The following is a 12645-nucleotide window of genomic DNA, read 5'->3' as shown; positions in this document are numbered from 1 at the left end:
TATTTCTTATTTAGTTACTTAGGCTGGTTTTCTACAACGACCCAAAATGTTAATAAGTTGAAAAGTGGTAGTTTTCATTACAGGGCAAATTCAGTATAAAAACACAGGCACGCACGCACATGTCCAATTCCATTTCATGGGGTCTCTATTCATGATCATATAATAAAAATAGATTTTAATGATCTTAAAATGTCTGGACATTACATAAATATTTCAAGGGAATAAGTGCAGCTCCGTCAGACTATGTACACTACATATGGCTGAACTTACACCGAATACACACATGTATCTGGATATCTGTGCCTAGTGTTTTGTGATCATATTTAATAATAATAATCATAATTTGATTATCTAAACAAAACCTGGTAAAACACATTTTTTAATGCAGACAATCACATTCATTAAATTGGAAAATAATTGTGTTTGAAATAGATATTTTAAACATAAAAAAAGCCTAGAGTCTAATGTCAAAAGTTCCTGACAGACACTATTAAGCCATGGGAACTTCATACTTTTCTCTTTTTTTCACCACATTCCAAGAATTGTTTGTCAACCTCTATTGTTCTATAAAGTTTTCTGCCCCGCCCCTTCTCTAAAAAAAACCCGAGAAGACGCCTCCATTCCAGCCAATCAGGGCTTTATAAAGCGCTGACATCATCACGTCGGAAGAGCGTTTGTCGGTCACCGTCTTCAACATGGCGGCGCACAGGCTCTCTCCATCACTGAACAGGCTGCTGTTTGCTGTAAAGGTGAGCTACACGTTTGGGGGTTCTGCGGGAAGCGAGCTCGACACGTCAACAACGGTTTAGGTGTTGTTAGTTTGTCTGTCTTGTTGCTGTTGTCGCGTCAGCGACTCTAGTTTCCGACGCCGTCCGCGGCCAACTAACACCCGGAGTACCTGAACGCAACCCAGTAAAAGTAGTTAAAACACGCCAGGTACTGAAAGACAGTCTGCAGAAAAAGTTGGTGAAAAGTATAAAACTAATTACTTGAAATGTAAATTGCCTTAGCCATGTCTTTAAACATTCTTTTTACAAATTGATGGTGTAAATATGCGTCTTTTAACTTTGCCTACGACTTCTAGATTGTTGACAACGAAGCTGGTGTTTTCTGTTTGTGGACCCATGGTTGGCCTCACTTTCTCTGAATCCAGCCTCCGCACATTAACGTTGAAATTACTGTATGGTTTCTTTAGCTTGACTGTACACATACAATAAAAGATGTTTGACATGATTACCTTGAAAGGTCTCATACTTGACTGTAATCAGATTTTGTCCTGGAAGCCTTTGCACCTGTACATCACAGAAAGCAATATTACACTTCTATAAACTACGTGTATAAAGTTAAGTAACATTGCCAAGAATATGTGCTGTCTCACTGGAAATCCTAATCCCCCTTGTTTGTCATTGAGTAAACTCATTTATCCTTTCTGATAAAGAATGAATTTCAAGTTTATGCAAACAGCTATGCTAAAAACCCACCTTTCATTATCAAGATAAAGGAAATGATCCCCTATCTGCTCTGTTATGTCTGGATGATTCTTTATGTCTCAAGTGGCTTTAGTTCTAAGTTTAGTTTGACAAGCACCTTGTTTCATTAAGTTACTGCAGTAATGCAAAAATTAAAATGACATGACAACCGTTCAGACTGATAACATCACTGTTTTTCCCCCCAGTATGGTTCCCTCCAGCCCAGGTGCTGTACTGTAAACAGCAGCATTCTGTATTCCACCACCTCCACTGACACAGAAAAGGTATCAGCAACACACCATCTACTTGTTGACTGTAAAGCTTAATAATATTTAACCAGTAGCTCTTTGCACAGAAAATAATGTAAAACTGAGGCCCAGTGTTCTATAATGTCCTGCAAACACCTGTGGGATCAATAAAGGTTATTAGGAAACGTCTTCTTTGAGTCAAACGTGTCAGTGATACTCTGGACTGATCTGTTCTCTGATCCCCTCAGACGTTTGATAAGATCCTCATCGCCAACAGAGGAGAGATTGCATGCAGGGTAAGGCTGGCTGACACCCACGGCTGCACGGCAGGTTACGTGGCTGCATCAGATTACTGATGACTCACTGCAGCTGGTCCCATCAGTCGCTTATTTCTTTTTCTTTTTTTTCTTTCCACTGATGATAAATCTTGTTTTCTTCTTTCACCAGGTCATCAAGACATGTAGGAAAATGGGAATCCAGTCTGTAGCTGTACACAGTGATGTGGATTCCAGTGCTGTGAGTGGGGGAAAACTACACTGTTGAAAAACAAACGATACAATTACGACTTTAGTGTAAAATACTAAGAATCTACAACCAATGAGCTCTTGTTAAATATTCAAAGTAAATTTAGCACAAACATGGCACATTTGTTATGGAATTTAGCCAAAATCCAATGGCAATAGTTTAGGTATTCTTTACTATTCATACTTTATAAACTTAGTTTTCTGTAAATGGCCACTCTAAGGAAAATAAAAAAACAAACTAAACTAGAAATGACCCTAAACCTATTAAAGCCTTTAATTGCATTATTTGATTAAATCTTAGTTTAATTTGTGCTCAGGTTCATGTAAAGATGGCTGACGAAGCAGTGTGTGTGGGTCCTGCTCCCACCAACAAGAGCTACCTAAACATGGACGCCATCATGGATGCCATCCGGTTGACTGGCGCTCAAGCTGTGAGTATTGTTACGCGTTGGTGACAGATGTTAAACTGCTCTGTTCCATCAGCACCATTTATTGATCAGTCTGGCTGATGCTGCCTTTGTTTCTTTACAGGTTCATCCTGGTTATGGGTTTCTCTCTGAAAACAAAGTGTTTGCTAAGCGGCTGGTACGTATCAAGGAGACGGACACAAGCTAATCTCATTTTGACCCTATTAACATGAGTCTAATATTATACACAAGAACTTCTTCCTGACTTGATTTATTTGAACCCAAAGCAGTTTAACTCTTTTAGCCTTTTGCTATACGGTAATGTATTCTGTTAAACTGTATTAAAATGTAAAGAATGGAGTGGCAATATTTACTTAATGTGAGATCTTTAGAGTAGAGCAGAGGCTGGTTGTTGATTGCTTTCCTGTCTTTGACTCTGAAGCATTGGAAAAGCAATATAGCACTTGTATAATTGTTTTCTCATTAGGCAGCAGAGGGTGTGATGTTCATTGGCCCAGACACCCACGCTATCCATGCTATGGGGGATAAGATAGAGAGCAAGCTCATCGCTAAAGCTGCCAAGGTCAACACTATCCCAGGATTTGATGGAGTTGTGAAGGTACGGTCACGCTTGGAATCCCTTTTCGATGATAAAAGGAAAAATTAAAACTGGATTTCTGATTATGGTTACGAGTGCTGACCCTCTGTCAGGGCCTCTATACATAATAAAGCATCTTTACAATAATTAGGAAGAGTTTTAAAAGACATTTTGGATGCATGTTGCTTACCTAAAACAAGTTTGCTGCAGCTTTGAACAGTTTGGCTAAAGCTTATTGATCATGAACCATTCTCTGTATCAGACTGCTGAAGACGCCGTGAAGATCGCTCAGGAAATTGGTGAGTTTGTTTCTCCACCTCCTCCTATGGCATTCTTCATAATATTTATTGGTTTTGGAAGCCAATTAATTACCAATGTTAACAGCAGATGCCTGTATTGTTAAATGGCAGTATGTGCCCAATTGATCCATAGCTTAATTTTCTCTTGAGTTGATAAAATTAAAATCTCTTGCACTAAACGGGGTGCTATTACAGTTTAACCACTAGGCGCAGTCATCACCTACCTGACTGGGATATTTCCAAATACATTCTGAAATCTTCCCAGATAATGTCTTTAGTGTCATTTTTAAAGGGGTCATAAATCTGGAGTGTTCATTTTTCTAAACGTGCTTCCTTCAAAATCCTGGAGTTTTGATATTACAGGGAACAAATTCACCTATTTGACTTCGAGGCAGACGAGATGCTCATTACTATAATTTGTTGTGTTGTCATGTGCTCACTCCAGGAAAATGTATGTAAATTTTATTTTGGAGGGTTTGAAACAAGTACAACTAAACTGTTGCTGAGGAATCATGTGGGTTTGATCTGTAGTGTTTTGTCGGCAGGGTATCCTGTGATGATCAAAGCATCTGCAGGAGGGGGAGGAAAGGGGATGCGGATTGCCTGGAACGATGAGGAGACCAGGTATGTTTTCCTTGGCTTGTACCGCATCTGTTGATGCGGCTTGTTGTGACTGTTAGGAAAAGGACATTTTTGGTTTCTATTCTTGACACTTTATCCCCTTATACTTCCTGTTGCTCATTTTACATGTTCTGACTCTGTTACAGGGAAGGTTTCCGATTCTCATCCCAGGAAGCAGCATCCAGCTTCGGAGATGACAGGTTGCTGATCGAGAAGTACATAGACAATCCCAGACACATCGAGATACAGGTGCAACACACGTCTGCTGTTGACAAAATGCACACATGTTTATCGTGTAGATCCATCTGTGTAAACAGGAAACATTTATAGCACGCTGAACCTTGGTTTGGGTTTTAGATCTGATCTTTATCTCTGAAACTTTCATCCAAATCAGTTGTGCACGATCTTTTATCAACAGATATTGAAGCACACAAACAGAAACATCAGTTTGGGGTTTGTCTTGGCAGTTGCAAATGTACAGTGTTTAAAGATCTGCCCCAAGGTTTTTGCTCTGTTGGGACGTCCCCCTAGTGGTCAGGAAGGGAACTGGGTCTTTTCTCCTGTCATTGCCCTGTTTATTATGGTCTGTATTGTGTCCTGTTCAGGTTCACTGAGGAAGTGTATTTTGGGCCACTCATGGGGGAGGAGGGAGGTGGGTTAGGTTGTTTTTTGTTTTTTTTCTCTCTCTCCCCCCACCATGCACTTTGAGAAATCGAAATACAACATCGGTCAACTTTTGAGACTAACGTATGACTGCTTCTGTCGTACCGATGGAACTAAACTTGGGATGCTCAAACACAGTAGTTATCAGTGTTGGACCTTTGAGGAGAACACACGACTGAAGTTGGCTTCTGATTTGACAGTTAAGGGGGAAATTAAGGGGAAAATAAATCCATGTTGAGTGACTGTTTCTCCACCAATCGTCTGGGTTTTTTTTTTTGTTTTTTTTTTGGTACCTCTTTTCAAAGTTACTCACAATTTACAATTTTGTTCAGACCCTGAGGTTACTGAAATGTCTGCCATACTCATTACTTTAACATAAATGTATATTAAAAGAACAGAGTATTTTTGCTTTGAAACAATGCAGCTATAAAATCTGTAAACAGTGTTTCAAATGAATTTGAGACAAACAAATGCTACATTTGATCTTGAAAATGTCTGAAGTGACTGAATCCAATATATACATTCATTATCCATTCACTCATTTCGCTTCATTTGAATCTGTAAAATTGAACCTGACTGAATGTTCTTGTTTAAATTATGGAAAGATAATAAAAACTAAAATTATCATACTGAAAATAACATATGTAACCCCTACGTACATTGGAGGACAGGTGGATTGGTTATTTTCAAATTGTTAAGCATAATGTAAAAGGAACATTTGTTTTGGGCGATAAGAGGGTGAAGTTGTATTTCAACTTTATTACCATTGTGACTCTCTCGAAGAGCACAATGGAAAAAATTAGGAGGTAAATATAAATGCTTCCAAGTCTCTTCTTTTGTCCTAATTTCTTTCACTCACCAGATTCCTTTTGATCTTAATGGAATATACTCATTAATTTGTTTTGATGGTTTTTGACATTTGTTCTTGTGGATTTCAAAGGGGGTCCAACCTTTTAGAATAGTATTTACAGCATTCAGTTGTGAGCTCCATATACTGATCCAGTGAGGTCCATTTGTGTGCCCACCCCCCCCCCCCCCCCAAACCCACTATTCTCTCCTCCACCACTGAGGCCATATTTTTCAAATGGACTTCAGTTTTGTGCCCTATCCTGATCCCAATGCCGGAGTTATTTTCTTTTCTCTTGTAGGTGCTGGCTGATAAACATGGTAATGCCCTGTGGCTGAATGAGAGGGAGTGCTCTATCCAGAGGAGGAACCAGAAGGTTGTGGAAGAGGCGCCCAGGTCCGTTAGAACCTCTTTAGTAATCGCATGTTTCAGTGAACCAGTGATCATCGAGCACGTCTTATATTTAGCAGCATAGTAACGACAATCCAAGTAAAGGATGATCAACAGTGGTAGAAAGTAATCTGATTTCTTTAAAGTGATGGGATGAGTTTAGGTGAAGATACAAACTGCTGGGGATATTCATGAATTGGGAGGTCGGATTAGAATTTGATTTGTAACATCTGCTTTGGAGTTAAAATCTGTCTCCAACAAAAGCAGGATGAACTTAAAATGACCATGTATCAAAACTTGGGCAGATTAACAAAGTTTGGATAAACACTTTAGATTTAGAACTTCTGTGTGTTTGACATGTATGTAAAACATTTGGCTCTGGTCTCTGCAGCACTTTCCTTGACCCAGTAACGCGACGGGCGATGGGAGAGCAGGCTGTACAACTGGCCAAAGCTGTCGAGTACTCCTCCGCTGGTACCGTGGAGTTTCTGGTGGATTCAAAGAAAAACTTCTACTTCCTGGAGATGAACACGCGTCTTCAGGTCAGCGCAGTGACTGTATATATCCACTAAGATGATAGCCACAGACGCCTGGTTACAAATCTGTAGCAAATGTATGTAGGATTAATGTGGTGCCTGTTTATGGCTGTCGGCCCTTGCAGTACAGAGATGAGTCTTCCTGCTTCCTGACAGGTGGAACATCCAATAACTGAGTGTATTACTGGGCTGGACCTGGTGGAGCAGATGATCAGGGTGGCCAAAGGCTACAGGCTGAATCACAAGCAAGAAGATATCCCCATAAATGGCTGGGCCATCGAGAGCCGCGTCTATGCCGAGGTGTGCAAGGGCCATATTGTGAAATAGTATTAACAAAATTTAAGAACTGACTAACAAGTGTGATTAGAAGCCTTTACTAGATTGGCTATAGAGGTGTTTGCAATTAATCTGAATTATTTTAAATTTCATTCTATTAGACTTAAGTTAGTGACACATTTCATTATGTGATTAAAGTTCCTATTGCAATTTACCCTTGACTAAAGCAGTGCAGTAAATATAAACGTCCAACAGGCACACTTTTAATGAGTAACAATAATTAGTCCCTAACGGGTCATTTGTGTGGCCAACAAGCAGCTAAAGTCTGATTTGTAAAACTTGTTATATTGACATTAAAACAGTTCCACGACAGGAAATTTAAGCTGAAAATGACAAAGCTGCTCTTAATTATGTTTGACTCAAATCTTAAGTTTTTCCCAGACAAACAATAACCCTCATAAAAATGATGAGTTAAAAAAAAAAAAAAAAAAAAAGTTTGTCTTTTCCGACGTTTAACAAGCTTTTGTGGCGAACTGTCTCCTGTTAGGATCCATACAAATCATTTGGTCTTCCTTCCATTGGACGTCTGTCTCAGTACCAGGAGCCGCTCAACCTCAGCAACGTGAGTCTGTCACATACTGCAGGGGCTCTGAATTCACTGTTAAAAAATGAAGGTAACACACAATTCTCATAACTGAGTTAATCACACTTCTGACTTCATGGCTAATTTGGGAATTTTCCTCCACCACTAGAGGGCGCATGAGGTGGTACATGGAGCTCCTCTGGGATGGCAGATTCATATGCAGCATAGAGGTTTATTGTCTCCCAGCACAGAGGGAGAGTGTGGAGCTGATGATGCTAGACTCCTGGAGGGCTGGGTTCTAATTGGGACCAGGAGGAATGCTACAGAGCTCTACAAAATTATACTTAAGACTCCATGAGTTAGGCATTTGCTCACAGCATCACATGTTGTTCAGAACTTTCTGCTGCCATATTGGTGTGGAGGGACCTGGTTCCTTCTGGTGCACAATACCAGAAGTGTTTGGCTGCCGTGGCTCAGCAGCTCCTGGATAACAAAGGCACCGATGGTCCACTTTGAGTTTGGGTGTGATTCTGCCTTCAGTCCAGAGTTCAGTGGGTTTCTGTGTCGTGCCCCTACAGTTTCATCTGGAATGTTTCTGGGATGTGTGATTTAAGTCGTAATTTATTTTTTGGATCATTTTCAGACACCATTTGTGACTTTGTCTGTTGTACAAATGCAATCAGAATCTCCTTCCGCTCAGCCTGAACCCTGAATTCAAACCTTTCCCTGTCAGGTCCGTGTCGACAGCGGCATCCAGGAGGGAAGTGACATCAGCATCTACTATGACCCCATGATCTCCAAGGTCAGTGTTGTGGTGAATATACACAGGTTGGATGATTTCATGTCATAACGGATGCTCATAACACAACTTTTGCGCTTCTTTGTTTTTTGTCTTTTATCTATAGTTGGTTACTTATGGCGCCACACGTGCTGAAGCTTTGGGCAAGATGGAAGCTGCTCTGGATAACTACGTCATCAGAGGTTTGTAAACTGATTTATTAAATGAACTGTAGGGTTTTATTTTTATATTTTTTAACCATGTGACCACCTGTATAAATCTCCTGTCCTCCACACCAGGTGTGACCCACAACATTCCTCTCTTGCGTGAAATAATCACCCACCCTCGCTTCATCTCTGGGGACATCAGCACCAACTTCCTGCCAGAGGTTTACCCAGAAGGTTTCAAGGGTCATCAGCTTGACGTGACGGAACGCCGGGAGCTGCTGGCCTCAGCAGCCGCTCTCTACATCACCGCTCAGCTGCGCTCTCAGAAGGTCCTTGGTAACCTGAGGTGAGGGTGTCGGCAGAGGCCTTTTCTACAGGAATGTCCATTCCAGTAAAATATCCAGTAAAAAGAAGTCTGTACTTGTGTTGCAGGGTGTCCTCTAGCCCAGTGGAATGGAACCAGTGGGAGCTGCATGCAGAGCTGGGGGAGGGAGGTCATTCTGTGGTGGTTACCAAGTCCCAGAATGTGTTTGTGGTGAGTGATAAACTTGCATCCTGGAATCGGTTCATTGCACATCCTTGTTTTAACTGTGCTTGGCTGCAGCCCTGCGCTCTGAACTAAACGGATAGAGACGTCCTGACCTCATCACTCCTGTAATAAAAAGCAAATGACCCATTCATCAAGCTGGTTAGATGATTTTAGAAGCTCCAATGAAGCTAAAATCAGCCCCATGTTAGTGTGTGATTTATATAATGTGGAATAGCTGTAAATATTCTGTACAACATTAATACAAGTAGAACTTGACTACTTTCTACTTATAGGGCAGTATTTTAGTATTAAACATGCAGTAAATCTTTCTTTCCTTGATCTGAAAGTCAGTTGTGACTCCCAGATGCCACTATTGGACTGAAGTAGGATATTCAGGATGTACTTTATTCATCCCCGTAGGGAAATTGAATATCTTTACTTTTACTCGACTATTGCTTACGAGGTCTCTTCGTAGCGCTCGACGTTCCTTTTTCTGTTTGTGTGCAGGTGGAAGTGGATGGAGAAAAGGTGGAGGTCAGCGGCCAGTGGAATTTGGCCTCCCCTCTGCTGCCAGTCACAATTAATGGCACAGAGAGAATACTACAGGTACCCCCAGATACAGAATACCTCCAATCGCTCCCCAAACAGGTCGAGGTCACGTAATGCTGTCACTCCCTTCATTTCAGTGTCTGTCCAGAGATGCTTCTGGAAGGATCCTCCTGCAGTACATGGGCACAACAGTAAGGCTGCACTTCTGGGTTATGACGTAATCGCACAGCCGCTGCTGTTGGGTCACGCTGAGCCGTTGGCTTATTTTAACATGCTTGAAGGGAACAGTTAAAGGATGGAGGCAGCAGCCTCTCTGCTCATAAAGAAAACACTTGCACACGATTATATTTGACAACATTGCACTGTGTTGATGAGGCTGGATCTTTAATGCTAATTATTCTAAAGTATTGGTGAAAAGTGTGACAATATTTGTGTTCTAGATCGTTTCCCTGATCAGTGGCGTTTGGATGGCTTCCACTCCTGCTGCCCTTGTTTACATTTTATGGCTCTAATGTAGTTTCAGGTTCGTATTCTGTCCAAGTTGGCAGCAGAGTTAAACTCTTACATGCCGGAGAAGGTTTCTGAAGACACCAGCAGTATCCTGCGTTCGCCAATGCCGGGCACCGTGGTGGCCGTGTCCGTCAAGCCAGGGGACACGGTAGGTCTGATCCAAGACCAGTTATAGTCTTCCAAGGGCAACCGGGCCAAATCTTACGAACATGTGTTTGGTGTGGGTGTGTTAAGGTCGCAGAGGGTCAGGAGATCTGTGTGATTGAAGCCATGAAGATGCAGAACAGTCTGACAGCAGTCAAGCAAGCAAAGGTAAACATGTCTGTTCTAACCAAGGCGCTCGGGGAATTTAAAGTCCATGTTCTGAGAGGATTGCACCATAATTCAGTCCTCAGTAATGCTAGATGGAAATATCTTTAAAACAGAATGCACACATGTTGTTACCAAAACACCCAATTGATGGATCCCTTGTGTGTGTGTCCAGGTTAAGAATGTCCACTGTAAACCAGGGGAGACAGTGGGAGAGGGAGACCTGCTGGTGGAGCTGGAATAGAACACGCTGTCAAGGTGTGACCTCGGCACCAGGATTAGCCTTAATCTGTCTCCATCCTCACAGGAAGATCCACGCTGGCAAACTGACTGGATTCTTTTTTTCTTTTTTTTTGCCTCCGTGTGTTTATAAATGGCCCTTTAGTAAAGATTATTGTCTGGAGGGTGTCTCGCAACTGAGTTGTATCAGCTGTGTCTTCTCCACATGCCTGCCTCCGTTATGTTTCTCTATGCAGCCATCTGGGGATAAAACACTTTCCACTTTTTTTAAACCTGACTGTTCATGTTTTGGTTGAAAATAAATAACACTCTTCTCACTTTTGCCTAAATTGTACTTCAAAACAAATCTACAATATATTCTGCAGAATCACAAGGACCTTGTGGGTTGCATGCTGCTTTAATTTATATTTCACGAGTTGGTAATCTGACTTGTATTGACTGGCAATAATGCACATCTAGTGTTAAGTCTCCCCAAAAGAGAAAAAAAATTGCTTTGACAAATTCAGTTTAGTATATAAATTAACAATGTTTTGGTGGGGGGGGGGATGTGGTTTCTCACCTCAAATGGAAAACTTGCATTTCAAAAACTGATATTTGAACTTTCAAAAAAATTCCTGATGGCATTAAAAGTGCTGTTTTAAACTGACAAATATAGAAAAAGCTATCTTCAGTGGAGTTCTGAACATGGTGTCACCTCAACTATGCGTGTATGTGCTTCCTATACACTATAATCTACTATGACTAACACGTTGGAGGAAATATTCAAATAAGTTTGTTTTTGAAAACTAGTCGATCCCTTTTAAATTCAGAAACTAATCCTGATCTACTGACTTGTATATAAATTTACTTGAATTACCACTAGAGGGCGCCCCACCACCACACGTTAAGCTGTTATAAATCTCCCCAGACGGGGACGCTGTTATCTGTTTATAATGTCCTGGGTAAAGTGACAGACTCGTGCTAAAACAAATATTCTTCTTACATTTATTTCCTGTGTTTGTCCAAAGTAGAAGCATGTAGAAGCAACCATCAGTGCTAAAATAAGATAAGGACATTGAGTTTTATAGTCACATTACAGCTCATTTTGATATCATATGCAGCATTAAATAATAAAACAAGATATAATTTAAACGCTTACTTTTAAAAACAACCGTGATTATTCGTGCGCCATTTGGATCCAAATTCTCATTTTGTTTCCGGACATGGCCAAATGAAGGTCAGGCCCCTACAACGTGGCGTAACAATAATAACCAGACTGAGCAAGATTTATCCAGCCTACACCTGATGGTGTCTGCTCATGACTTCACACGTGTGTAGCAATACATTCCAGCAGTGGTCGAGGACCAGAGGCACATACAAACTCACACCCTCTCAATTAAAAATGGGCACATTCTTCCGAGTGCATTTTTTTAATCATTACAGATTTATGTAAACTTTGAGTTGAGCGCTCGTCTGAAAATGCACTTCACAAGGCCAAATTTAGTTGATTGCTAAATGCCTGGAATTACTATGGCGTCACAACCCGTAACAACACTTTTAACAGCCCACACAAACTTACAGGTTTGACAGGTTAGAACTTTAAAAAAATGCTAAACCTATAGATTTTGCATGCATGAGTCCCACATGCAGCGTCTGACGCTAAACTTTAGCAACTGATTTATTCTTAGAAAGTGGGCTCACGTATCTAGAAGTGTGTTTTCTTTTCCCCAGATGGAAGCGATTGAATGTGTGCATGCGTGCGTGTGTGGGCATGCGCGCGCGTGTGAATGCCATTGAATGAACACATAGATAATAGGCTTTGAAACAACGTTTGTTAATGACAGAGCCTCGGATATAGGCCAACCGACTGAAGTGTCAGGCTGATCCAAGGACACGAACAGTGCACAAGAACATGCACGAAGCGCAGAATGTAAAACTATATGCTTGAGTAACTGTTGTGCAGCTGGATTGATAATTACTTTGCAATTCCACTTGCCAATCCCGATGCCCATTGCCCGGCTTCAAATTTAGCTTGCTCATTAGAAAGACATCCACAGAGAGGAGTCAAGGCAGTGTTGCTGGGTAGAGCCTCAAACGCCCTTCGAAAATCCTCCCTGAATGAC

The 12645-nt window shown here is 41.2% G+C and overlaps 1 protein-coding gene across 1 annotated transcript; it reads left to right on the top strand.

Moving 5' to 3' along the window:
* Positions 1-620: 620 nt before the first annotated feature.
* On the top strand, positions 621-10860 carry pcca (propionyl-CoA carboxylase subunit alpha). The gene is made up of 23 exons (XM_057047560.1): positions 621-749; positions 1676-1753; positions 1966-2013; positions 2165-2233; positions 2559-2672; positions 2773-2826; positions 3136-3267; positions 3509-3545; positions 4091-4169; positions 4313-4415; positions 5978-6072; positions 6458-6608; positions 6759-6902; positions 7426-7500; positions 8195-8263; positions 8367-8442; positions 8539-8752; positions 8839-8941; positions 9443-9541; positions 9622-9675; positions 10002-10142; positions 10229-10306; positions 10479-10860. The coding sequence occupies exons 1-23, from the start codon at positions 696-698 to the stop codon at positions 10545-10547; spliced, it is 2136 nt and encodes a 711-aa protein (XP_056903540.1). The 5' UTR covers positions 621-695; the 3' UTR covers positions 10548-10860.
* Positions 10861-12645: the final 1785 nt, after the last annotated feature.

This window comes from Takifugu flavidus, chromosome 11 (assembly GCF_003711565.1).
Source record: "Takifugu flavidus isolate HTHZ2018 chromosome 11, ASM371156v2, whole genome shotgun sequence".
Taxonomy (NCBI): domain Eukaryota; kingdom Metazoa; phylum Chordata; class Actinopteri; order Tetraodontiformes; family Tetraodontidae; genus Takifugu; species Takifugu flavidus.
This window is presented reverse-complemented; position numbering and strand designations above follow the sequence as displayed.

Excerpts from the sequence above, each read along its gene's own strand:
- pcca (XM_057047560.1), top strand. The coding sequence starts at position 696 with ATGGCGGCGCACAGGCTCTCTCCATCACTGAACAGGCTGCTGTTTGCT. Across the intron at positions 9,676-10,001 it reads TGCAGTACATGGGCACAACA|TTTCAGGTTCGTATTCTGTC; the intron begins GTAAGGCTGCAC and ends GCTCTAATGTAG. Across the intron at positions 10,143-10,228 it reads CCGTCAAGCCAGGGGACACG|GTCGCAGAGGGTCAGGAGAT; the intron begins GTAGGTCTGATC and ends GGGTGTGTTAAG.